Source organism: Vidua chalybeata, unplaced genomic scaffold (genome assembly GCF_026979565.1).
Source record: "Vidua chalybeata isolate OUT-0048 unplaced genomic scaffold, bVidCha1 merged haplotype W_reject_10, whole genome shotgun sequence".
Classification (NCBI taxonomy): domain Eukaryota; kingdom Metazoa; phylum Chordata; class Aves; order Passeriformes; family Viduidae; genus Vidua; species Vidua chalybeata.
The window spans coordinates 196,891-223,836 of NW_026530345.1; the positions used below are offsets into that span (position 1 = coordinate 196,891).

A 26,946-nucleotide genomic window follows, 5' to 3' on the forward strand; every position below is an offset into this window, starting at 1 on the left:
CCTTTAATGCCACTGAGAGCACAGCCCCTCATTCACACAGTCTGTGGCCACAGGGAAGGGGGAGAGAAACAAAATGCGAAATGGTACAAAGAATGGCTTTTCTTTGTGGACAATATTTTAAAAGTAAAACAAAGGAAAAGAATCTCCAAAATGAATCCAACAAGAAGTATAAAAGATTACTTTTATTACAAGTGATTTGCAGAAATTGGTCAGCAGTTTAATGCTTCCAAAACCATCCAGTCATCAGTCTCCACAGTGCAGCCTTGAGCTCCTGGTTCCTCAGGCTGTAGATGAGGGGGTTCAGGGCTGGAGGCACCACCGAGTACAGAACTGACAGGGCCAGATCCAGGGATGGGAAGGAGATGGAGGGGGGCTTCAGGTGAGCAGATGTTGCAGTGCTGAGGAACAGAAAGACCACGGCCAGGTGAGGGAGGCAGGTGGAAAAGGCTTTGTGCCGTCCCTGCTCAGAGGGGATCCGCAGCACGGCCCTGGACATCTGCACATAGGAGAAAACAATGAACACAAAACAACCCAATACCAAATAGGCACTGATTGCAATGAGCCCAAGTTCCCTGAGGTAGGATTTGGAGCAGGAGAGCTTGAGGATGTGTGGGATTTCACAGAAGAACTGGCCCAGGGCATTGCCCTGGCACAGGTGCAAGGAACATGTCTTGGCTGTGAGCAGCAGTGAATAGAGAAAGGCACTGGCCCAGGCAGCTGCTGCCATGTGGGCACAAGCTCTGCTGCCCAGGAGGGTCCCATAGTGCAGGGGTTTGCAGATGGACACATAGTGGTTGTAGCACATGATGGTGAGCAGGAAATATTCTGCTGAGACAAAAAACAGAAAGAAAAAGAGCTGTGCAGCACATCCTTTGTAGGAGATGTCCCTGGTGCCCCAGAGGGAATTGTGCATGTCTTTGGGGACGGTGGTGCAGATGGAGCCCAGGTCACTGAGGGCCAGGCTGAGCAGGAAGAAGAACATGGGCATGTGCAGGTGGTGGCCGCAGGCTCTGGCGCTGATGATGAGGCTGTTGCCCAGGAGGGCAGCCAGGGAGATGCCCAGGAAGAGGCAGAAGTGCAGGAGCTGCAGCTGCCGCGGGTCTGTCAGTGCCAGCAGGAGGAAGTGGCTGATGGAGCTGCTGTTGGACATTGGCTGTGGCTGGCCATGGGCCATGGTTCATGGATGAAGGACAGTGACAAGTCAGGAGAGGCTGCTTTGAGCCAAACCTGGGCCATTCCCTGTCGACTGTCCTGCTGGGACTCACCCAGCCTTGTTCCTGCTCTGGGAAAACCTTCACCCAGGTCCCTGCCTGAGCTCCAATTGTGCTTGCTGAGTGTGCCAGGAGCAGCCAGGGCTGTGCATGGGGGCTCTCAAGGAGCCATCCCTGCTGCACTGGGTTTATGGCCATGTGGCAGAGGGACAAGGCTGTATATCCAGGATTTGTCAGTGGAATCACACCTAATGCAGAAAGGCTTGGTAGCATCTGTACTCATATTTCTAAAGAAAACAGATGTCAGGAGTTGGATTTAGGAATTGTTTTCCTACCCACACATCATTCCTGGTTCTCTGAAGTCAGAAATCCCCAGCATTCCTGCTGCACTCAGTTTGCCACTGAGAGATGTGAGAGGCAAAGGATTCCCTGTGGCTGAGGGAAGGTGAGGGGCTGGATGGGCTTGTTCCCAACTGCCCTGGCTTTGCACCTTTGGCTGCAATCAGAGCACAATCACACTCCCAGGTCACCCTGGGATAAACCAGACCCTGCCCAGAGTAGAGGGATCCCTGAATGTCTCACCCTCTCCGAAGGTCTCTGGGCAAGGTCTCAGCAGCCCCTTGTGCCAAGGACACTCACAGCTCCCTTGGCCAACCCAGCAGCATTTCCTCAGCTGTGGCAGCTCTGCACTTCCCCGTGGGATATTCAGGGATCTCCCGGAGACTCTGGCACAGATCTGTACCCAGGAGGGCAGCTCAGAGCTGGGAAGGGCACAGCAAGGAGATCCCCGGGTGTGCCCATGATGGGATCTCAGGGAGGGACTCAGCTCATTCCCCTTTCCCATGGACTGCTCTGCCCTCAGCCCCACAGGTCCCAGGGAAGCTTGGACACCCCATTCCCATGGACACCCTTGCATGGCAGGAATGCCAAGGGCAGTGCCTGACTCAGCTGTTGCAAATGCCACAGCCTCCCTGAGAGCACCAGATAACAGTGACAATATCAGGGGAGTGCAGAAACAAGAGAAGATGTTGTGGTGCTGTGCCTGAGAGGGCAGGGCAGAGACAGCCTGGCACTCAGGACAGTGTTCCTGTGCCCAGCTGTGCCCAGCACCTCCCACACACCAGCAGTGCCCTCCTGCCCCCAGCACTGCTCTGTTCAGCCCCCTCTCCTTCCCTGAGCATCTCCCTGGGCCTGGACATTCCCTCCTGAGAGGTGCCTTGTCCCTGCCAGCGCTCACAGAGCCCATCCCACCCTGTGTGCCCTCGGCCCGGCCCTACAGAAACCTGCCTGTGTGCAGAGCCCTGGCTGGGGCAGGGTCTGTGTGCAGCTGGGCAAGGGCAGCTCAGGAGAGCCCTGCTGGGAGCACAGAGCAGAGCTCACTGAGGGTTCACTACAGCAGAAATCATCCCAGCGTTTGAAGCAGTCATTCCCTGGCTGTGGGGAGAGAAGCTGCAGTTCCTGCAGGGATCTCCTGGAGCTGGCAAATCCCACAGCTTTTAGGACCTTTCAGGAGGACTCTCAGAGCTGCTCCAGGGCAGGGATGTGGCCCTAGGGCAGGGCTGGCTTTCCCTGCTGCCTCAGCTGAGGCACAGCCCCAGGCAGCTCCTGTTCCAGACTCTGCTGCAGGGCTGAGCAGCTGGGGGCGCAGCCAGGGCTGCCCAGGGCTGTCCTGCAGAGCAGGGTCCTGCAGCCCAGGGCGCTGTGCTGGGCCAGGGACTCTGCTGCCTGCCAGGGACAGCTCTCAGCCGGCCCGGGGAGCTGCTCCCAGCGCTGACCAGAAGCTGTGGGGGGAAGGAGCCACCCTGAGCAGGGCTGCTGCTGAGAGCTGCTGCCTGGGGCAGGGCTGCTCCCAGCTCCAGACCAGCCTGGGCACAGCTCCGGAGGGCACTTCCCAAAGTAGGTAAGCCTGGGATTTTTCCTGAACCGGTTGGTGGGGGGGGCCTGATTGAATCTGCTTTCCAGAGGAACCCCTTTGGGGGTTCTCTCCCAAATCTGCCCTGAACCAGGACAAATACATTTATTGGTGCCCAACATGGGGCCCGAGAAAGTGGAAAAAACATTTATTGATTGCATGTTGGTTGTGCTTGCTCTGTAGTGGGTTAAAGCAGTCAGTAGCCATGTTGCTTGAATTTGTAATGTCTCTCAGGGTGGAGGCCTTCATGTGGTTCTGGTCTCTAGGCTTTTTTGAGGTTGTAATACCTTTATGGTCACTAGGATTATTTTCTTATTCAGAAATAGCTCTGGTATTGTCCCTAATATGTAGTTTTTACAGTAGAGGGGCATGGATTAGAATAGCTATTGTGCTGGGCTCGGTGATAGTGATTTATAGGGCATTTACAAAGGTACTGGAGTCTGTTCAAGATAAGTATGGTTTATGGTTTCTTCATCCTACACTGCGTCCCAGTTCCAATAGTATGTTTTGGGGGTTTATTAGTAATTGCACCCAGTTTGTTAGAGGAGGAGCAGGGGATGAGGCTTTCCAGCCTTTCCTTTCCTTCGTCTACTTTGAATCTATTATGTCACTTTTTGAGAATGTTCAGTTTCCCCTGATTGTTAAAGAGACCACTTTCCTAGTATTTAATCTGGTAAGCTTCCTCTATACAGTCTGCAGCTTCTCTAGAATGAGGACTGAGATGTCCAGAGGAGCTGATGAGACCCCTGACCCAGGAGTAGACCCAGGCATGGAAAATCCTGAGTGGTGTGGAGAAATACAGGCCAAACCCTGAAGGAATTTTCTGACCCTGTAGACTGGGATTTTCCACGTGACCAAATTCAGAACCCAGCTGACGTGGGGAAATACCTGAAAGAGAAGTGCCATGATGACTCTAAGGAGAAAAGGCTCATCGCAATAAGCTGGGCCCCGGCCTATGATTATCGCACACTGCTAGATAGTCTAGGGCAGCAGAGAGAGGCAGGGGGGCAGGAAGATAAACCAGCAGCTATCCCAGTCACTCAGGCTGCAGCCAGCACCCCAGCTACTCAGGTTGTAGCTAAACCAGACAGTAACCCGAAGCCACTGGCAGTCGCCGTGGGAAAGAAGCACACAAGCAAAACCAATTGGCCAGTGACCAACGATGATGATCCCGGGGAAGGACCCTCAAAGCCAATTACTGACACAAAAGCTGGAATTAAAGCAGCAAGATCAGAAGCCACTATTGAGTCCTATTCCCTGAAGAACCTTCGTGGCCTAAGAAAGGATTGCACTCGAAGACCAGATGAATCTATAGTTAGTTGGTTAGTCCCTCTTTGGGATGCTGCAGGCGAGGCTACAATTTTGGATAGTAGTGAAGCGAGCCGTTTGGGATCCTGTCACATGATCCGGTTATTGACCAAGGAATGATGAGGGAGGCTGACTCTCAGCATCTCTGGGCATGGGTCCTGGGAATTGTGGCATGAAGATACCTGTATGCAGATGATCTTTATATGCAGCAAACTCAGTGGAAGACTATAGCACAAGGAATTGAATGCTTGAGGGAAATGGCAGTGGCAGAAATTGTCTTCTCAGATGTAAATCTGAGACTGTAAACACTGTAAATCCAGACTTGGTACCATGTACGTCCGTGATGTGCCAAAAACGTGTATGACTTGGGCCACAAGAATACGCTTCTGCTTTAGCAATAATGAAGTGGGATGACAGTGAGGAGACCGTGCTTGATATGGCAAAGAACCTCTGAGCATATGCAGATGCTGTGCAGGGCCCGACACATGCCAGAATGGCAGCAGTGGAAACACGTCTACAGAAATTAGAAGATAAAATGGAGGATATTCACAAGAAACGCAGGGAGATTAAAGAGGGCTTTCTCCAAATCTCGGCAGTACAAATTAGAAGCCCTGGTATCCAACGCAGACATTCCCCAGATGGGGAGAGAAGGTACACCTCATGAGCCGAGCTGTGGTCCTTCCTGCGTGACTGTGGAGAAAACATGAGGAGATGGGATGAAAAATCTACTGCTGCTCTGGTACAACAGGTGCGTGAATTGAAGGAAGGTAAGACTCAGAGAGGAAGTTCCACCAAAAGGGAAGCAGCTCCAGTGGCCCATAACCGAACTGCCATATATGATGATGATGATGATGATATTTTTGATTGCCTTGAAGGAACCTCCAAGGCATATGCCCTGGGAAAGAAGACTAATCAGGCGTAGAGGGGCCCTGTCTCTGGCCAGGTAGAGGCTAGGGAAAACCGTGTTTTTTGGACTGTGTGGATTCATTGGCCTGGCTCATGTGAACCACAAGAATATAAAGCTTTTGTGGACACTGGTGCGCAGTGCACATTAATCCCATCAAGACATGTAGGGGCAAAATCTATTTCTATTGCTGGTGTGACAGGGGTATCACAGGATTTTACTGTGGTGGAAGCTGAGGTGAGCCTGACTGGAAATGAGTGGAAGAAACACCCTATTGTGACTGGCCCAGAGGCCCCATGCATTTTAGGCATAGACTTCCTCCAAAGTAGGTATTTTAAAGACCCAAATGGACTCAGGTGGGCATTTGGAATGGCTGCTGTAGAGACATTGAACACCTTGCCTGCACTATCAGAGAACCCATCTGCAGTAGGACTCCTGAAGGCGGAAGAGCAACAAGTACCAACTGCCACCTCAACAATGCACTGCCGAAAATATCAAACAAATCGAGATGCTGTGATCCCCATCCACAAAATTATCCATGAGCTGGAGAGCCAAGGGGTGGTCAGCAAAACCCACTCACCCTTCAATAGCCCATTTGGCCTGTGTGTAAATCTAAAGGAGAATGGAGATTGACTGTGGACTACCATGCATTGAATGAAGTGACTCCACCACTGAGTGCTGCTGTGCCGGACATGCTGGAACTCCAGTACGAGCTGGAGTCCAAGGCAGCAAAGTGGTACGCCACTGCTGACATTGCTAACAGGTTTTTCTCCATTCCTCTGACAGCAGAATGCAAGCTTCAGTTTACTTTCACCTGGAGGGGCATGCAGTACACCCGGAACCGACTGCCCCAGGGGTGGAAGCACAGCCCCACCATCTGCCATGGACTGATCCAGACTGCATTAGAAAAGGGTGAAGCTCCAGAACATCTACAGTACATTGATGACATCATTGTGTGGGGGAAGACGGGAGAAGTGTTTGAGAAAGGAGAGAAGATCATCCAGATTCTGCTGGAAGCCGGCTTTGCCATCAAGAAGAGCAAAGTCAAGGGACCTGCTTGAGAGATCCATTTCCTAGGAATGAAGTGGCAAGATGGACGGCATCAGATTTCCACCAATGTCATCAACAAGATTACAGCAATGTCTACACCATCCAGCAAGAAGGAAACAGAAGCTTTCCTAGGCGCCATAGGTTTTTGGAGAATGCACATTCCTGAGTACAGCCAGATTGTGAGCCCTGTCTACCTGGTCACCTGCAAGATGAACACTTTCAGCTGGGCCCTGAGCAGGAGCAAGCCTTTGCGCAGATCAAGCAGGAGATCGCTCATGCAATAGCCCTTGGCCCAGTCAGGACAGGACCAGAGGTGAGGAATGTGCTTTACTCTGCAGCCGGGAACAATGGTTTGTCCTGGAGCCTTTGGCAGAAGGTGCCTGGGGAGACTCGAGGTTAGCCACTGGGATTCTGGAGTCAAAGCTACAGAGGATCTGAAGCCAACTACACCCCAGCAGAGAAGGAAATTTTAGCAGCCTATGAAGGGAGTCCAAGCCGCCTCAGAGGTAATAGGCACTGAAGCACAACTCCTCCTGGCACCCTGACTACCAGTGCTGGGGTGGATGTTCAAAGCAAAGGTTCCCTCTACCCACCATGCCATCAGTGCTACATGGAGCAAATGGATTCCTCTCATCACACAGTGCGCCCGTATTGGAAACCTGAATCGCCCTGGGATTTTGGAGATAATTATAAACTGGCCTGAAGGTGTCTTGCTGCATTGTGGGAATGAAGCGGAAGTGGAAAGCAGCTGTATGGTGCCCCACAGGACAGGTTGCAGAAGCTACTGAAGGAGAGGGTGGATCAAGCCAACTGGCTGAACTCAAAGCCGTTCAACTGGCCCTGGACATTGCAATGAGAGAGAAGTGGCCAAAACTCTACCTCTACACTGATTCATGGATGGTAGCTCTGTGGGGATGGCTGGAGAGTTGGAAAGAGGCTAACTGGCAGTGTAGAGGAAAACCATTCTGGGAATGCTGATGAGTGGAAAGACATGGCCACTTGCGTAGAGAAGCTACCTGTGGAAGTCTGCCATGGAGATGCCAATGTCCCCAGGAGTAGAGCTAATGAAAAGCAGCAAAACAATCAGCAGGTAAATCAGGCTGCAAAGACAGAGGTGTCAAAGATAGACTTAGATTGGCAACACAAGTGGGAGTTGTTCCTAGCTCGATGGGCCATGATGCCTCAGGTCATCAGGGCAGAGATGCCACCTATAAGTGGGCACAAGACCAAGGGGTGGACCTAAGCATAGACAGTATTTCTCAGGTTATCCATGACTGTGAGACGTGTGCTGTGATCAAGGAGGCCAAGCGGGTGAAGCCCCTGTGTTATGGTAGGCGGGGGTCCAAGTACAAGTATGGGGAGGCCTGGCAGATTGACCACGTCACACTGCCCCAGACACGCCAAGGCAAGCGCTACGGGCTCACCATGGTAGAAGCCACCACGGGATGCTTGGAGACCTCCCCTGTGCCTCACAGCACTGCCCCAACACCATCCTGGGCCTGGAAAAGCAAGTCCTGTGGAGGCATGGCACCCCTGAGAGGACTGAGTCAGACAAGGGGACTCATTTCAAGAGCGGCATTCCCAACACCTGGGCTAGAGAACATGGCATCGAGTGGGTGCACTGAGACCCGTACTGGAGGTGCTCTGGGACCGAGACTGAGACCGAGGTCGGCACCATGATTGGCATTGCTCCAGGATCGCTCCAAGACCGGCACGGCGACCTGTACCTGGATCACTCTGGGACCTCTGCGTTCGCTCCAGAGAGCTTTGGCTGCACTCCAGAGTGGGACTGGGAATGGGATGGGAGGGAGCACTGGGTGGGGTGGGACTGCCTTGGTTTGCATTGTTCCAGTGCAGCCATCTTGGTCCATATGATCCCAGTTTGTATGATGACAGTCTGTATGGCCCTGATCCATATGGTCCCAGTCTGTGCACTCCCAGTCTGTAGGATCCCAGTCCATAGGATCACAGTCCGCATGATCCCAGTCTCTATGGTCCTGCATGGCACACACTCCAAGCGTCTGGAATTCCAGCTCCCAGCCAGGAAAAGATGTTCCTGCCCTTGAAGGCAAAGCTCTTAAGAAGGGGCCGAAAACCAAGTGCAGCAAGATCCTACAGTGACATTTCACCGCCGGCCTCCACGACTTCATCCATAGTTGTTGTAGCTCCTGCACTGGGAATTAAATCAGGGCAGGGTCTTTGGTGGCAGCTGCCCTGGCTCAAGGGAGATACGGAGAGAGAAACAGAGCAGGCAAGGAGGGGCAGGAGAGAAAGGGGGACACAAACACAATCAGCTGAGAAGGTGGCACTCTGAAAACAGAACCGCAACTGACTGAAAATGAATGGGACAGATATCACTAATTATGAAAGTTTTATTCACTACCAAATACATCCCACCCACCCAATCCCACACTATGGAAGCTGGTGATCTGGCCAGGGAATAGCTTGCTGTGCTCCCCTTGAGGACCAAGCCCTGAACCACAAACTCTCTGGTTAGGGTGAGCCCCCAGAAGCCCTTGCAATGTTATGTTATGTCCTCACACCCCACTGGCCTGTCCCCTTTGTCCCGCCCCTTGCTTTCCCTATATAAACCCATTTCTCCCAGGCTCCTCAGAGCTCTTGTCCCTGGCCTCCTTTGTAGAGTGCCCTGTTCTCAATGAAGGCTTGTTCTCTGCAGAACTCCATACAAGCTCCCGTCTTTGTGTCACCCATCACTCGCTGGGCTGAAGAACCGGACATGCCTCTGCCCCTGAGCCATCCTTCCTGGCATGCTTCCTCAGGAACGCTGCAGCAACCTCACCATCCAGCACCGCCATGGCACCACACAATCTTGATCCCAGTGCTCCAAATTTGGATCCCAATTCTCCCAATCTCCTTCCAACTCTTTCTCACCCTGGCGGCTGTGAAATCAAGTAAGTTTTGCATGGGATAGAGTGTTTTTGAGGTGGGAACAAGTGATTTAGAGGTGGGATTGAGCCCTCAGGGGTTAAAATTCAGTTGCTTTCAATGAGATGGAGTTGTTTTGAGGAGACAGATCGATCCCTCTTGGCCCTTAGAGAAGAGAGAACACTGCCTAAAATCCCCCCAGAACCCACAAATCCTCCAGAATATGTCCCCAAACCCTCAATTCCCTCTCAAACACCTGTGAAATGGTGGGAGTTTCCTTCTTTTTAACCATGTTTTGGCTCTTTTTACAGGATGAAGATTAATCACAAGAAAATTAAGGCCAAAACAAAAGGATAACTAGCCAGCTGTCTTTCCAACATGGATCACAGGGAATGTGGGTCACCAGGCCTCTTCCCAACATCGGTTCTCCAGTGGAGGATGGACTTAGAGCAGCATACAAAGCTCTTCCTGCAGTTGGGGCACCCACAGGGCTTCCCTTACTGGTGGCTCCGTTGGTGTCGGGTCAAGTGAGAGCTGTTGGAAAAGCTCTTTCCACACTGAGGACACGCATGGGACCTCTCCCCGGAGTGGATGCGCTGGTGGGTGATGAGGTTGCAGTTGCGCTTGAATCCCTTCCCGCAGTCGGGGCAGCGGAAGGGCCTCTCCTCCATGTGAATCCGCTGATGTTCAAGGAGATGGGAGGTAATTGGAAACCTCTTCCCACACTCGCAACACTCATAGGGTCTCTCCCCAGTGTGGATCTTTTGGTGGACGATCAGATTGGAACGCTGGCTGAAGCTCTTCCCACATTCCCCACACTTGTGTGGCCGTTCCCCAGTGTGGGTCCTCTGGTGCTGGATCAGGCTGGAGTTCCGGTTGAAGCCTTTCCCACATTGCCCACACTTATAGGGCCGTTCCCCAGTGTGGATCAGCTGGTGCCTGATCAGGGTGGAGCTCCGTGTGAAGCTCTGCCCACACTCCCCACACCCATAGGGCTTCTCCCCAGTGTGGGTGTTCTGGTGCTGGATGAGGGTGGAGTTGTCCTTGAATCCCTTTCCGCAGTCGGGGCAGCAGAAGGGCCTCTCCTCTGAATGAATCCGATAGTGCAGGAGGAGATTGGAGCTGGTCTGAAACCTTTTCTTGCATTTATCACACTCATAGGGCCTCTCCCCAGTGTGAATCTTATGGTGGCTGATCAGGGCGGACTGCTGCCTGAAGCTCTTCCCACACTCCATGCACTCATACGGCCTCTCCCCACTGTGGGTCCTCTGGTGCCTGATCAGGTGGGAGCTCCTCCTGAAGCTCTTCCCACATTCCCCACACTCATAGGGCCTCTCCCCAGTGTGGGTCACCTGGTGCCTGATCAGGTCGGCGCTCCTCCTGAAGCTCTTCCCACACTCCATGCACTTGTGGGGCTTCTCCCCTTCAGGAAGTTGCTCGTGAATCACCAGGTCAGAGCTCTGGCTCGATCTCCGGCCCAGGGTGGGTCTTTCCTCCTCAGATCCCTGCGATCTGCGTTTGCGGCCCCGGGGCTTTTCCTCCCCTTTAGAGTCCTGTGCTGTGGAGCCACGCAAAACGGCCTCTTCCATGAGGTTCTGCCGTGGGGATTTGTCCTCTCTGCTCTCCATCCTCAGCTCCTTCCCTGGGGGAGGAAGGACAAGGAGAGGATGGGATTTGCCTCCGTGCCACAGGGAAGGAAGGGCAAGGAGATCCCCCCACTGAGTCCCCGGCAGGACGGCACCGGCAGAGGGAGTTTCCTGCAGCCAGGGCCCATGCTGGGCTGGGAGATGGAGCAGGAGAGAGGGGAAAGGGGCACTGACTTCCTCCTCACCTGCCTGGGCGTCCCGGGGCATCTTCCTCTTCCTTGCAGCCTCCCAAAGGTTGGGAATGGGAAATCCTGGTTTGGGGAAAACAAGGCATGAGCATGTTGAGTTTGAAGGTCCCTCTGCCCAAGCCCATCTCGAGAAATCACCGGGCACCTGGGCTCCATAAAAACCTCCCAAACACCAAGATTCAGCCCCGAAAAAGCCTCCCAGGAGTTCCCTGTCCCTGGTCCCTACCCTTTGGTGTTCAGGGTTCCCCCCTGTCCCAGCTGCTGGGGGTCACGCTTGGATTGGCGTTCCCCCTTCTCCTCGGTGCCCGCCCTCCCCAGGCTTCTGGGAGTCCCAGCAATCCCAAAAGCACCCCCCTCTTCTGTCTGCCCATTTAGGGGTGCCAGGGGGGTTTTGGGCTCCCGGGCTCCCTTCTCCCCTTCTTCTCTGCTTTGGGCTGCAGGGGCTCCAAGGAGTCCCCCCTGCCCCTCTCCAGGCTCTTGAGGGTCCCGCCAATGGCGGCGTTCCCCTCTCTCTCATTGAGAGTTTTTTGCAGGACAACGGACATATGCAACATATGCACAGTCCAGCCTTCATAGAAACTGAGTAAGGTCACAGTGCCCTTGAAGGACACAAAAGGAGAACACGCTCAAATCCAGACAGTTTAGGATATAAAGGCACCCTTTACAAGAAAACCACTTGTAAAAGCGAGACGCATGAAGAAGAAAAAATAACTGAATTAAGTAAAAGCTTAAAATGCAAGCACAGAAGGAGTTAACCAATCATGTATTAGCTTGAGGCATGTGAACAGTTAGGCCTAACCAATTATGCATTAGCTTGAGGCGCATGAACAATAGAACACAGTATAAATATAGCTTAGTTTTTGCAATAAATCGGCTTCACTTGATCACATTGATCATGGCGTGATGTCCCGTTACTGATCCTCTGCATTTTTTGGCACCCGAACAGGGACCAAAGACACCTATTTCACTGCTATGCAGAGGTTCGGCGACAGCCTTTGGGAGGTGGAGAAGCCGGTTGAAAGTATCCTTGCTGCCCTGGCGAGAGGAAGAGAGGTTGGAGCTCCAAGTAAAGACAAACTGATGAAGTCGAACTGATCTTGCCCTGATCAGGTGAGTGGCCGAGGAGGAGATGGGCTCAGACCATGAGAGAGATGGGGTCGAGCAACTCCTCCAACATATCCTCTCTAAGAGAGGGCAGAAATATGATTCTTCCACTCTGAAGGGACTTATTTACTGGGCATGGGATCATAACCCCATACCAGGGGCGCATGTCGCTTTTGAGGTATTGACATGGGAGGCTGTGGGCTGCATGATTTGGGACTGTATCGCTTCGGGAGGAGGTGAAGCTAAAGAGGCATCTAAATATGCTACCCTGTGGAACAACATTGTAGAGGTATTAAGGATGATGAAGGCGGAAAAAGGAAAGCTGCTGCAGCAGCCTGTGCTGGGTTTGCCCCGAGCCCGGACTCTTAAGTCACAGGCATTTCCTGCTAGCAAGTTATTCTCGACTACATTAAACGTTCTTTTGTGTGGCCCCCAACCCTCCAGCCCGGTTCCAGTAACCGAAAAGGAACTCAAACCCTCAGACCAGAAACAGAGTGGGGAAGCTACCTCCCTTGGAGGTTTGAGCTGCTGACCCGAGAATAAAGGTATTCAGGAAAAGGGGGCAGCCGGTGATGAAGGGTTAAAAGTAGTGCATTCATTATCTGAAGATGAGGCTGAAGAAGAAAAGACAGATTCAGGATCTGCCTCGGTAGAAGAGGACTTAAAAGCTTTGGTAGACAATTTGCAAAAGTTAGTCATTCAACAAAGTGGTCGAGTCACTTCCCAAAAGGACTATTCTTTTGAAAGGAGGGAGCTGCCAGCTATTTTAAGTTCCGAAAGAGCTCTTGACGAACGGAGGGGGAGGTGGATACCCCCCTCGACCATGGCAGATCGGGAGGTAGAGCTAGACCCTGATATAGAAGCCACACAAAAAAGGAAGTGGAAAGGAGTTATAACACAAGCAATAATAGAGGGCTCTTTTTCCCCTAGTACTATAGAAGCCTTCCCTGTGGTAACCCAAGCCACAGGGCAAGGATGGGAGCCATTTGATTGGAAGATACTAGAAAAATTGAAAAGCGCTGTTACGCAATATGGCTTGAAGTCTCAATTAGCACAGTCATTATTGCAATTCATTTTTACAGCAGATACTTTAATTCCAGCTGATGTTCAAACCTTGGTTAGATTAGATTAATCATGCCCCCCCACCAGCAAATTCAGTTTTATAAGAATTGGGAAGGGGCATGTAAAAAAGAGGAAGCAAGACCTCGGGCTCAAGGGGACCCATTGTTTGGAACCACAGCACAGCAATTATTAGGAGAAGGTCCCTGGTCCACAGCAACCACCCAAGCCCGAAGTATCGATGAAGTTTTGCATCTAAGCCAACAACTTGCATACAGCTCGATCCTTGCATTGCCGGATCGGCTGCATACTCAGGCTTTTACACAGATACATCAAGGAGGAAATGAGGACTTTGATAAATTCATAGACTGCTTGCACAGAGCCATCTACGATCACCCCGACCTGGATCCGGATACAAAGCAGAAGCTGTTTAAGATGCTTGCCTCTGACAACACTAACGACAAGACTCGGCAGATTTTAGGCACGTTGCAGAAGGGAGTAGAAGTTGTTGACATGCTAGAATTAATGACCAGAACCACAGAGAGACAGAAGGCTGCCTATGTGGCTGCTGCGGTACAAGATGCCGTAAAGCCACTACTTTCAAAATTAGAGAAAAAAGCAGAAGGAAAAAATATCAAATGTTTTGGATGCGGAAAGGTCGGACATATACAGAGTCAATGTTCATCTGCCCCAATGAAGAAATTTTGTTCCATCTGCAGGAAGGATAATCACAACACAAGAGAGTGCAAGTTCCAGGGAAACGGAGCATGACCCCACGCACAAAGACACAAACTCAGGGAGCTGCTAGCTCAACCCCCTCTGGAGGACTTTACTCACTCCAGTCAGTGCCGAAATGGACGTGGAAACCACAGTAGACCTTGCCATCACTGACTCTGCCGTACATCTGATAGAGACTAATGTAAAGGGTCCTTTGGGGGTGGGCTTAGTGCTTTACTGTTAGGGAGATCATCTGCTAGCAAAAGAGGATTGGATATAATTCCCGGGGTTATTGATGCAGACTATCAAGGGGTTATCAAAATTATGTTTAGGACATTTTTCTCTCCTGTATCTATCCCTAAAGGATCACAAATTGCTCAACTTGTTCCTTTTAGGCCTTGTGTCCCCTGTACAGGATTAAAGGAGTGGGGAACAGGCGGTTTTGGTTCCACAGGTAACCCAGAAGTATATTGGGCCATGGACATCACGAGAGGTAAACCAGGTAACAGGCAACCTGGATTCATCCCAATGGTAATTCTATTACTAAGAGGCTCACAATCCATACCGGAGCAGATGTAACAACCATTTCAAGCACTATCTGGCCCAGGAATTGGCCAGTAGTCAATCCTGTTTTGGGAATTGCAGGAATTGGTGGAACTCAAGCAACTCGGTTAAGTAGGGAAATAATTACCTTTACTTTTCCAGATGGAGTAAGCGTAACAACAAGACCCTATGTCATACAGACTCCCGGTAATTTGTTAGGTTTAATTGTCAGGGATTTGTTAAGTCAACTAAAAGCCACAATTGTTACATAACCTTTTTAATAGCGGCCACTGGGGGGCCAGCCACAGTGAAATTAATGGGAAGAGGTTACATGTGCTTACTTACAGATAAAGGAATTCGCTGGATTCCAGCTAAGTGGGTGAAACCTTACCTAAAGTCACACCTGCCAGCTAATACTCTGTCCAGAAGCAGAACGTCGGCGACAACACCGACTTCAGACGCAGCTGAACCCGATACTCCAGCACCTGACGGTTGAACAAGGATTGAACTTTTTTCCACAGCCATTAACAGATGTGGGCCAGCTACCTGGACTTGGTAGGCAACCAATAACGGTAACCAACAACGACAGCTTACCACCACTTCCAATACAGGTTTTAAACCAAATTGAACGCGCTTGTCTCATTCACGGCTATTCTTGCAAACCATGGATCAAGGTCCAGTGTGTTAAATGCAAACTGAAGTAGTGGCGACAAGTCCGTCAGAAAAATAATCTTTTTATAGCTCACAGGAAAAAGCAAAAATTTAGCTCTACTAATTTGGCTTGCAACAGATGTTTTAGTATACCTAATACACTTAATGTTGAGCATGCATTAGCAATATTTTTAGGGCCTAATCATAGAAGACAACCTCCCCCCACACCCTTTAGAGGAGTCTTTTTATAACATTGGAATTCTAGCCAGGATTTATCCCTTATTGAAACACAGGATCAGCGAGTTTTGCTTTCGATTCAGTTTCACTTGGCAAAACAAGCCGTAGCAAATCAAATTATATTACAGAGTCAGATTACAGCTGCAGAGTGTGGGAGAGGAATAGCAGCACCACAACAGCATCACGTTCCTGACAGTCAGTGGGACGAGGCCAAAGAATATTGGGCAAAGCGTAGACATGATCAGCAACGGTGGCAACAATGGCAATTGTTCCACAAATAATACTGATGATGATCGTTGCAATAATAGAAAAAATGCAGGGATTGCATAACATCAATCAGTGAACAAACATGTGGGTTACAAGGGCTAATCAAACAGGGCAGGAATCAATTTGCTTATCATTAGCTACACCTTCTGATCCTTTTCGTACTTGTTTAATTGGAGTTCCATTAGATTCTATGGAAGAATTTGGACCTTGGACTAAGGCCACGGTGCACAAAAATTTAAATGAGGCTTGGTCAAGTTGGTGCATGATTCAATGGTGGAATATCCAGAGGGGACCAACCTCTGCAAATTGGTGCAACACTTTTGGGATTGCAGTGAACCCCTTGGGAGCACAAGCTTTTACAATTGCCCAGGGACTGAATATTACTAGCATGGGGCCACAGGAGCTAGACATCCTGGGTTCTATGCCAGGCAATTACTGTCTGTTTTCTTTTTTTATATTATTCTACAGGCTCAGATTTGTCTGGTATAAAAGAGGGACGGCCAAAAAATGATAGCACTTGGATATCCCCTGGCTCCTCATGGCATTACAATACCACAGATCATTGCAACAATTGGATAAGGCCTTTACCACCAGAGCAAGGTGCAGCTAAAATGCTGCCTCCTGGGCTTTTCCTCATTTGTGGGGATAGAGCCTGGCCTGCAGTGCCCCAGGAAGTGTTGGGAGGATCGTGTTATTTTGGCAAACTAACATTATTCGCCCCTAACATCCACCAGATGCTTAACATCAGTCACAAGTCCCAACGCTCAAGACGTAGTGTGCATCAGTTGGGCCCTGAATGTAGAGATGAGGTACAATTATGGGACCCACCATCAGTTATATTGGCATCATTTTTCACACCAGGAGTAGCCTCGGCACAGGCCCTCATGCAATTGAGGCGACCCCGTTGGACAGGGAAACAAATTAACATCGTGTCCACAGTGCTAGATGAACCCACCACTGATGCTGATAGCATACGCCGTGCTGTGTTACAAGATAGGGCTGCCATAGATTTTTTATTGCTAGCACAAGGACATGGGTGTGAAGATTTTGAAGGGATGTGTTGCACGAACCTTTCTGATCACTCTGAATCAATTCACAAGAAACTTCTGCAACTTAAAGAAAACATGAAGAAACTTAGAATTGTTGATAATCCTTTCAATGAGCGGTTAAAATCTTGGGGCATGACTGGTTGGCTTTAGGACTTAGTTTGCTTTGGCATTATGGTTTTTTGCATTATTTTAGTGATTTTGCCTATTGTACCTTGCTTATTACAGTGTGTGCAGAGAATAACTGAATGTCCCATTAATTCAGTCTGGCTTGTGCAAAAACAAGAAGGGGGAATTGTTGAGAGTTTTTTGCAGGACAATGGACATATGCAACATATGCACAATCCAGCCTTCATAGAAACTGAGTAAGGTCACAGTGTCCTTGAAGGACATGAAAGGAGAACACGCTCAACTCCAAGACAGTTTAGGATGTAAAGGCAGACAAGAAAACTGCAGCGAGACACATGAAGAAGAAAAAATAACTGAATTAAGTAAAAGCTTAAAATGCAAGCACAGAAGGAGTTAACCAATCATGTATTAGCTTGAGGTACGTGAACAGTTAGGCCTAACCAATTATGCATTAGCTTGAGGCGCATGAACAATAGAACACAGTATAAATATAGCTTAGTTTTTGCAATAAATCGGCTTCACTTGATCATATTGATCGTGGCGTGATGTCCCGTTTCTGATCCTCTGCACTCTCTGGGCTCCCCACTATGGGCTCCTGGAGCACACAGGGCTCTGCTCCTCCGGGCTGCCTCTGCTGGCAGCCACCACCAGGACCCCCCAGTGTCCCCCCAAGGGGCCTTTTCCGCTCAACTTTGGAGTTCTTCATTCTCTAAAAAAACCCAACCCAGGGACCCCCAGGATATCTGGGCTGAGCTCCCCCTCCCCAGACACCTGCGGGATAAGGGGCGATGACCCCTGCGATGTGGGGCTGGGAATTCAGGGAGGGTTTGACCTCGTGGTTCCTCTTCTCTTCCTTGATCCTCCTTTGTCCTTCCTCTTCCTCCTGCTCATCCTTTTCCTCCCCTCCTTCTCCTCCTTCCCTTCTATCCCTCCTTCACCCTAAGCCCACCTCCTTCTCCTACTTCCATCCCTTCTCACTCTCCTCCTTCATCCCTGCCCTTCCCTCCCTCCTCCTCCTCCCCCAGGAGCAGCGACACCCTCGGTGCCCCGTTCCCGCAGCCCTCACAGCCCGCGGCAGGAGCGGGGATGGAGCCGGGCCAGGTCGGGATGGGCAGCGCGGGGCTCTCGGCTGCTCCCACCCGCTGTTCCAGGGGGGAACCCGGCCCGGGCAAAAGGAGAGGCAAACTGGGAAAACTGGGGGCTGCACATCCCAACTGGGCCTTGCTGGGAACCCTGCCTGGGCACTGCCAGCCCTTGGGGCTCCTCTCGGGACATCCGGGAGGGGGGAATGCACAGAGGGCTGGAGGATGCCAGGAGTGGCAGCACTGGGAGGGACTGGGCTCTACTGGGACCATACTGGGAATGAGTAGGAGCCTGCAGGGAGCAATTGAGACCATGTTAGCAGCAAATGGGATACACTGGGAGTGACTGGGATTATGCTGAGGGTGACTGGGAGCAGCTGTGAGCAACTGAGGTCATGCTAGGAGAAACTGGGAGGAGCTGGGAGTGACTGGCTGCATGCTGGGGGTGATTGGAAACCACTGGGCTTCTACTGGGATCAACTGGGATCATGCTGGAGGTGACTGGGATCACACTGGCAGTGACTGCAACTACACTGAGGCTGACTGGGAGTGGTTGTCAGCAAATGGGATCATACTGCAAGGAACTGGGAGTGACTGGGTACATGCTGGAGGGAACTGGGGTACACTGGGAGATACTGGGAGTGACTGGAATGAAAGTGAGGGTGAAAGAGAGCAACTGGAACCATGTGGAGCACAACTGGTTCATACTGGCAGTGACTGGGAGCACACTGGGCTCATATTTGGATCATACTGGCAGTGACTGGACTAACACTGGGAGTATCTGAAAGCAACTGGGAACACACCCTGCACATCATCCCCCATACTGAGGGTGGCTGGGAGCAACTGGGAGCAAATGGCACCATACTGGGACTGACTGGGTTGATCTAGGAAGCAACTGGAACCATGCTGGAGGCTGCTGAGACCATACTGGGAGAGATTGGAAGCAACTGGGATTATACTGGGACTATGCTGGGAGTACTGGTATGTGGCTAGGATCAAACTGGAGCTTACTGGGATCATATTGGCGTTGAAAGGGAGTGACTGGGATCACACTTTGGGCTACTGGGAGCAAATGAGAGAAACTGGGATCATGCTGCAAGCAAATTGGAGTAATTGGGAATGACTGGATGCATGTTGGAAGCAACTGGGATATAGTGGGCATGACTAGGGGATCATACTGGGATAACTAACACCTTACTGGGGCCACTGGCAGTGCCTGGAAAACAGTACAGATGTGCTGGGGGCTACTGGGATATACCGGGAGTGTATCTAACCATACTGGGGTGACTGGAACCACACTGGGAGCAACGGAGACCATGCTGGGGAGAACTGGGACCACACTGCGGGCAACTGGGTTCAACTGCGACCATACTGGCAGTGTCTGTAACCATAGTGGAGTGATGGAACCACACTGGGAACAGCTGGCCCCATGCTGGGAGCAACTGGCATCAGTGGCATCAGACTGGGAGCACTGGCATCAGACTGGGAGTGCCTGGGAGCAACTGGAATTAGATTTCAAGTGACTGGGATCCTACTGGAGTGGCTACACTCATACTGGGATTAGAGTGAGTGTGAATGGAACCTGACTGGGACTTATTGGAAGCTATTGGGCCCATGTTGGGAGGAAAATGTGGACACATTGGGAGCAACTGGGATCAGCTGGAAGGTACTGGAACCATGCCGAGAGGACTGAGACCATAAGTGGGGCAACGTCGATCATACTGGGAGCAACTGGGACCACAGTGTGGGCAACAGACAGAAACTGGGCTCATGCTGGAGGCAACTGGGAGTAACTGGGAAAGACTGTGATCATGCCGAGCTAACTAGAACCTTACTGGGGCAACTGGAATATACTGGGAGTGTCTGTAACCATACTGGGGGGACTGGAGCCACACTGGGAAAAGCTGGGAGCAGGCTGGGGTCAACGCTTGGGGACAGTGAACCTATGCTGGGGGCAGCTGGGCATGACTGGGACCCTGCTGAGAGGGACTGGGACTATTCAAGGGGCAACTGGGATCATAATACGAGGAACTGGGAACAACTGGGACTATGCTTGGGGGCAACTGGGATCATACTGGGATCACATTGGAAGCAGCTGGGTCCATGCTGGGTCAGACTGGGATCACACAGAGGGTGACTGGAATCATACTGGAATTGACTGGGACTGGCTGCGAGCAACTGGAATTGTGCTGAAAGCAACTGGGAGAAAGCGGGAGTGACTGGGATAAACTGGGAGAGACAGGGAGACAGTGGGATCATACTGGAGGCTACTGGGGTCCTGGCTGGCATTGACAGGGAGCAACTGGGATCACACCGGGGGCCACTGGCATCAGACTGGGAGTGACTGGGCTCATACTGGGAGTGGCTACAATCATCCTGGGATTAGAGTGGCTGTGACTGGACCCTGACTGGGGGTTACTGGGAGCTACCAGGCCCACGCTGGGAGCCAACTGGGGACATAATTAGAGGAACTGAGATCAACTGGGATAAAACAGGGGGCAAGTGGACCACGCTGAGGTAACTGGGAGTGCCTGGCAATGACTACGAGAATGTTCAGGGCAACTGGGATCTACTGGGAGTGTCTCAGACCACATGGGTGGTGACTGGGACCAGACTAAGTGTGACTGGGAATGTGCTGGGGAAACTGGGAGCACACTGGGGGCAAGTGAGAGTGACTAGGGCCTTGCTGGGATAGACTGGAATCATACTGGGAGTGACTAGGATTATGCTAGGGGCAACTGGGAGAACTGGGAACACACTGGATGAAAGTGGGAGGAACTGGGCCCTTGCTGGGGGCAAATTGCATCATCATAGGGAACGACTGGGAGGGACTGGGCTCATACTGGGAGCAGCCACTCCCAGCCCCGGGACCCCCGATGTCCCCCCGAGGGCCATCTGCGGCTCGGCTTTGGAGCCCTGCAATCTCCAGACGTCTCCCCAAAAAACCCCAAACCCAGGCACCCCCCGGGATATTTGGGCCGAGCTCCCCCTCCCCGGGCACCTGCAGGATGGGGGGCGATGCTCCCGGGGCTGCGGCGACTTCAGGCAGCGCCAGGGCCCCGCGATTCCTTCTCTGCTCTTCTCCGGCTGCTCCCCGCTGCCGCTGCGCCTCTTCCTCCCTCCCTCCTCCTCCTGCCCCGTTCCCGAAGGCCGAACCGTGAGGGGAAAGGGGGCGAGGAAAGGGCGGGAACCGTGAGGGGAAAGGGGGCGAGGAAAGGGCGGGAACCGTGAGGGGAAAGGAGTGTGGTCAAGGGGATGCAAGGTCCTAAAAGGGCCTGGTTTGGCCTAAAATCACCCAAAAGGGCCTCAAATGCAATTGAAATCCACCAGGTTTGCACTAAAATCAGCCAAAGGGGCCCTCAAATCCACCCGGTTTGGCCTAAAATCAGCCAAATGGGATTAAAATTATCTAAAGGGGTCTAAAATCCAACCAAAATGGCCTAAAATTGCCCCAAATGTTTTAAAATCCACACAAAGTGGCTTAAAATCACTCATAAATCTCTCAAATGCGCTTAAAATCCACCCTGAAAATACCTGGTTTCACCTACAATCACCCAAAGGTACCTACAATCACCCAAACGTGCCTGAAACCAACACAACAAGTCCTAAAATCACCCTAAAAATTATTGGTTTGACATAAAATTCCCCAAAGAAGCAAAAAACCTACTCAAATGGGCCCAAAATCACCAAAAAAAGGGACCTAAAATCACCCACACAGGATTAAGATTCACCCATATGGGCCCAGTTTATCCTAAAATCTCCCAAACGGGCCCCAACCCCACCCACATGGGCCTAAAATCATCCAAAGGGATCTGAAATCCCCCCCTAAACCCCACCAGATCCGGCCTAAAATCAGCCAAAGGGGCCGAAAATCCACCCGAAAAGGCTCGGAATCCCCGCAAGGGATCTGAAACCCACCCGAAACCCGCCCAGTTCGGCCCAAAATCCCCCAGAGAGGCCGAGCCCGAGGCCGAGCCCGGGATCGGCTCCGGGGTCGCTCCGGGACCTCCGCGTTCGCTCCGGGGAGTTTTGGCCGCGGCCCCGGACGGGCCTGGGCGGGACCGGGAGGGACCAGGGAGGGCTCAGGGCATTTGGGGCTTTTTTGGGCTTTGGGGGATTGTGTTGGGAGTTATGGGGAATTGTTGGGGTGTTTGGGGGGAGTTGGGGAATTTTGGGGGGTTTTGTGGATTTTGGGGATTTGGATTTTGGGGGGTTTTATTGGCACTTTGGGAGGGGGTGTTTTTCTGGGGGTGTTTGGGGGTTAAGTCAAAATTTTTGTGGATTTTTTTTAATTTTAGAAGGTTTTACTGGGATTTTGTGTCCCAGTCACCTCCAAATTCTCTGGAATTTTGGAGGGTTTGATTGGAATTTTTGGGGGATTTTGTGGGATTTTATTAGAATTGTGTGGGTATTTAGTGGGATTCTTTGGGGATGTGGGATTTTTTGGAATTTTGCGGGTTATTTTTGTGATTTTTGTTTGGATTTGGGGAGTTTGGGTTTTTTTTTTTTGGTTGTTGCCAGGATTTCTTTGGGTTTTGGAGGGATTTTGTGAGACTTTTTGTGGTTTTGGGGACATTTCTGGGGGATTTGTGGGTTTTAATCAGGACTTTGGGGGATTTGTTGAGGTTTCAAGAGATCTTGTGGGCTTTTATTGGGATTCTAATAATGTTATTCTAATGGGATTTTGTGATATGTAATTGGGATTTCGTGGGTTTTATTGGGACTTTTGGGGGTTTTAGGGAGATTTTGGTGCCTCTCAGCCCTTCACCACACCTGGGGACAACCCCAAAGCTCCCCACAATTCCAATAAAACCCCAAAAATACAAATAAAACCCTCCAAAGCCCCAGAGAATCCCCCACAAAATCCCAGTGGAACCTCCCCCCGCAGTTAAAAAAAAAAACTCCCAAAAATGCTAATAAACGCCCCAAAAAACAACCCCTCCCCAAAACGCCAATAAAATCCCCCAAAGTTCCACTAAAACCCCCCAAATCCACAACCCCCCCCAAACCCTATGATTCTCTCCCAAAACCCTGTAATTCCCCCTAAACTCACAACAAAATCCCCCAAATCTAAAAAAAGGCCCCCAAAATCCCCACAAACCTACCTAAAATCCCCCCAGAACCCCCCAGACTCACTGGGGGCCTTCCTGGATCCGGGGGCACCGGCCGGTGGAACAGGAGCCACTTCAGGGGCCCTCGGAGCTTTTTGGGGAGGGGGCACCATGGGAGACCCCCCAAAAAGGGGGGAGGGGAACCCCTGTTGTGCCCCCTCCCCCCGAAACCCCCAGACCCCGGTTCAGGGTGGGCCTGGGACCCCTCGGGACCTCCAAATCTCCCCCAGGACCCCCTCCAGGAACCCCAAACCCCACTGAGCCCTTTCAAGCTTGGCCCAGAAGCACTCTGCGTCCCCAACACCCCCCCCCCCCCCCCGACCCAGGACCCCCAGAACCCCAAGAGACCCCCAGGACTCCCTGAGAGCCCCCGGACCCCAATCGGGCCCAGCCCAGGATGTCCCCGGAGACCCCCCAGACCCTCCCCAAAGCCCTCCCCCAGGACCCCCTCCGCCCCCGCACCTGTCCCGGCCCCTCAGCAGCTCCCGGAGCCTCCGTCCTCTCCCAGCGCCTCCGTCCTCTCCCAGCGCCTCCCCCGCTCTCTCCAGCGCCTCCCGCAGGACCCGCCCGAGCCCGGGGCGGGCCCGGGGCCGCCGGGGGAGGGGGCGCCGCTTCCGCCCCGCCTCTGATTGGCTGGAGTGGCGCGGGGGAGGCGGGCGTTGCTGAGGGGAGCCGCGCGCTGATTGGTTGGTTCGGGACAGGGCGCGCCGCTATTGGCTGGGTGGGCTCGCACACGCGACGGGTTGTGGGGATCATTTCCGGGTTTCTTTTGGGGAACATTCCCCATTCTTGGGGGAACTTTCCTGGGTTTCTGGGGTCACATTCCTGGATTGTTAGGGGAACGTTCCCGATTGTTTGCGAAATATTTCCGGATCTTTTTTTTGTGGCAACATTCCGGGATTTTTTGTGGGAAGATTCCTGGATTTTTGGGGGAAGATTCCCGAGTTTTCGGGGGGCCTTCCCGAGTTTTTGGGAGAACATTCCCAGGTTGTTTGAGGGGAATGTCTCTGGATTTTTGGGGATCACCCAGAGAAACGCCATGAAGATCTCCTTCGCCAAAAAGTGACCCAAAACACCCCAAACCTCACCAAAACACCCCCAAACCCAAAAAGACCCCGGGCCTGAAATACCCCAACGACCCGAAAAACCGCCTCAAACCCGCCCCTAAATACCCGAAAACTGCCCCAAAACACCCCAAATCCCTCCAAACCACCCCAAAATCCCACAGAAACGCCCTGAAATCCCTCCAAACCAACCCAAACCTTTTCTAAATCACCCGAAATCTCGTGAAGCTGTCCCCAAATCCCATAGAATTGCCCCCCAGATCCCACAAATATACTCCAAAATCCCAGAAAACTGCCCCAAAAATGGTCCTGACCCTGCCCCAAACCCCCCACACACCCCCACTCCCCCAGGTAAATTCCGCTTGGCCCAAATCTTCCTTTTTTTAACCCAAATCCTCCTTTTTCATCCTTAATCCTCCTTTTTTAAATCCCAAATCTTCCTTTTTTCAACACCAAAATCTCTTTTCGTCCCTGTGAAAAATGCCAATCACTCGTTTTAAAATTTAAAAGTTTAATAGTAATAGTTATAAAAAAACCAGTTATAAAAATTAGAGCAATAAGAATTTGGACAATCAGAGTTAGGACAATAAAGGACAATAAAAAGCAAAGAATTATGGACGTCTGGATGTTTTGCTCGAGAAAGCATGGCTCACTAACAAACTCTTAAAAGCAATAGTCTGTTTATGAGATATATTCATATATCTCATAAATGATTCAAAAATTCTTTTCAAACAAAGGGTGTTTTCTGGTTATCATCAACTTCACCCCTCATCTTGTAAATCAATCGTCTCGGTACCTCGGAGTCTGGTTTTTCCTGATAACAGGGCAATAATTATTCTCTTGGAGATTTTGATGTCTTGTTGCTGTTATCTTTGTGCGAAGAATTTCTGAGCTAATTAGAAAAAGTATCTTGCACTGCACAGTTTCTATTTCAATATTATGTTACAGCCTAAAACTATATTCAACATGCTACTTTAAAAGGATTAATACAGTACTACAAAATAACTTTCCAACATAACACATATAGTATTCAATTTAATATTTGCGAAGAGCCAATCATTTAATATGCATTTTCACAATCCCAAATCTCCTTTTTTGACCCCAAATCCTTCTTTGTGCAACCCAAATGTCCTTTTCCTACCCTAAATCCTCCTTTTTCTACCCCAAATCCTTTGTGTGTTCCCACATCCCTTTTCCAATCCCAAAATCTCCCTTTCCACCCCAATTCCCCACCCCAAATCTTGTTTTTCACCCGAAATCCTTCTTTCCCCACTCCAATCCCCTTTCCCTACCTCAAATCTCCTTTTCCTCTCCAAATCCCCTTTTCCCATCCCAAAAATCTCATTTTCAACCCCAAATCCCCCTTTTCCACCCCAAATCCTTCCTTCCATCCTAAATCCCCTTTTCTCACCCCAAATCTTGTTCCATCCCAATATCCCCTTTTCCCACCACAATCCTGACCCTAAATCCTAAATCCCCACCCTAAATCCCATTTTCCCACCCAAATCTCCTTTTTCCATCCCAAATCCTTCTTTGTGCATCCCAAGTCCTCCTCCTTTCACCCCAAAATCTCCTTTATCCATCCTAAATCCTTCTTTTCCATCCCCAAATCTCCTCACCCCAAATCCTTCTTCTGTCATCCCAAATCCCCTCCTTCAACCCGAGATCCCCACCCCAAATCCCCTTTCCCAGCTCCCAGGGGTTTTTGGGGTTCCCGAGGGGTTTTGGGGGTTTTCCCCAGCATTGTACCCAGGGTCTCTCTGCAGACATTGCACCAGGAGCTGGCCCAAATAACCCCAAACAAACTCCACTGTGCCCCCCATGACTGGAGTGGGTTTGGGGGGGGTTGGGATTGGGAGCGATCATGATGCCAAACATGGGGGATTGGGGAGATTTGATACTAAAATTTGAGGTGTTTGGGATTTTACTCTTCAGGGTTTTGGGTTTAGGGGCTTTTGACCCCAGAATTTGGGGTTTGGGGGCTTTTGACCCCAAACTTTGGGAATTGGGGGTGTTTGACACCTCAGGATTTGGGGTTTAGGGGTGTTTAAGAATCCCAGGATTTAGGGTTTTAGGGGTTTTGTCCCCAGGATTTGGGGATCGAGGGTTTGACCCCAAACTTTGAGATGTGGGGGTTTTTGATAATGCCAGGATTTGGGATTTGGGGGTCTTGGTATGGAGGGATTTCAGGGCGTTTCTGTGGGATTTTGGGGTGGTTTGGAGGGATTTGGGGTGTTTTGGGGCAGTTTTCGGGTATTTAGGGGCGGGTTTGAGGCGGTTTTTCGGGTCGTTGGGGTATTTCAGGCCCGGGGTCTTTTTGGGTTTGGGGGTGTTTTGGTGAGGTTTGGGGTGTTTTGGGTCACTTTTTGGCGAAGGAGATCTTCATGGCGTTTCTCTGGGTGATCCCCAAAAATCCAGAGACATTCCCCTCAAACAACCTGGGAATGTTCTCCCAAAAACTCGGGAAGGCCCCCCGAAAACTCGGGAATCTTCCCCCAAAAATCCAGGAATCTTCCCACAAAAAATCCCGGAATGTTGCCACAAAAAAAAGATCCGGAAATATTTCGCAAACAATCGGGAACGTTCCCCTAACAATCCAGGAATGTGACCCCAGAAACCCAGGAAAGTTCCCCCAAGAATGGGGAATGTTCCCCAAAAGAAACCCGGAAATGATCCCCACAACCCGTCGCGTGTGCGAGCCCACCCAGCCAATAGCGGCGCGCCCTGTCCCGAACCAACCAATCAGCGCGCGGCTCCCCTCAGCAACGCCCGCCTCCCCCGCGCCACTCCAGCCAATCAGAGGCGGGGCGGAAGCGGCGCCCCCTCCCCCG

At 51.2% G+C, this 26,946-nt stretch overlaps 1 protein-coding gene, 1 long non-coding RNA gene and 1 pseudogene across 2 annotated transcripts; 1 reads left to right on the forward strand and 2 right to left on the reverse strand.

The window, feature by feature from the left end:
* The window catches only part of LOC128783031 (zinc finger protein 850-like), a 129,295-nt pseudogene extending 107,415 nt beyond the window's left edge, over positions 1-21,880 (reverse strand).
* On the reverse strand, positions 163-2,257 carry LOC128783056 (olfactory receptor 14I1-like). The gene has a single exon (XM_053933657.1). The coding sequence runs from the start codon at positions 1,172-1,174 to the stop codon at positions 218-220; it is 957 nt and encodes a 318-aa protein (XP_053789632.1). The 5' UTR covers positions 1,175-2,257; the 3' UTR covers positions 163-217.
* On the forward strand, positions 9,885-15,157 carry LOC128783099 (uncharacterized). Its single transcript, XR_008428999.1, has 3 exons — positions 9,885-9,973; positions 12,052-12,215; positions 14,876-15,157. It is a non-coding gene; the product is annotated as an uncharacterized LOC128783099 (long non-coding RNA).
* Positions 21,881-26,946: the final 5,066 nt, after the last annotated feature.

Excerpts from the sequence above, each read along its gene's own strand:
- LOC128783056 (XM_053933657.1), bottom strand. The coding sequence starts at position 1,174 with ATGGCCCATGGCCAGCCACAGCCAATGTCCAACAGCAGCTCCATCAGC.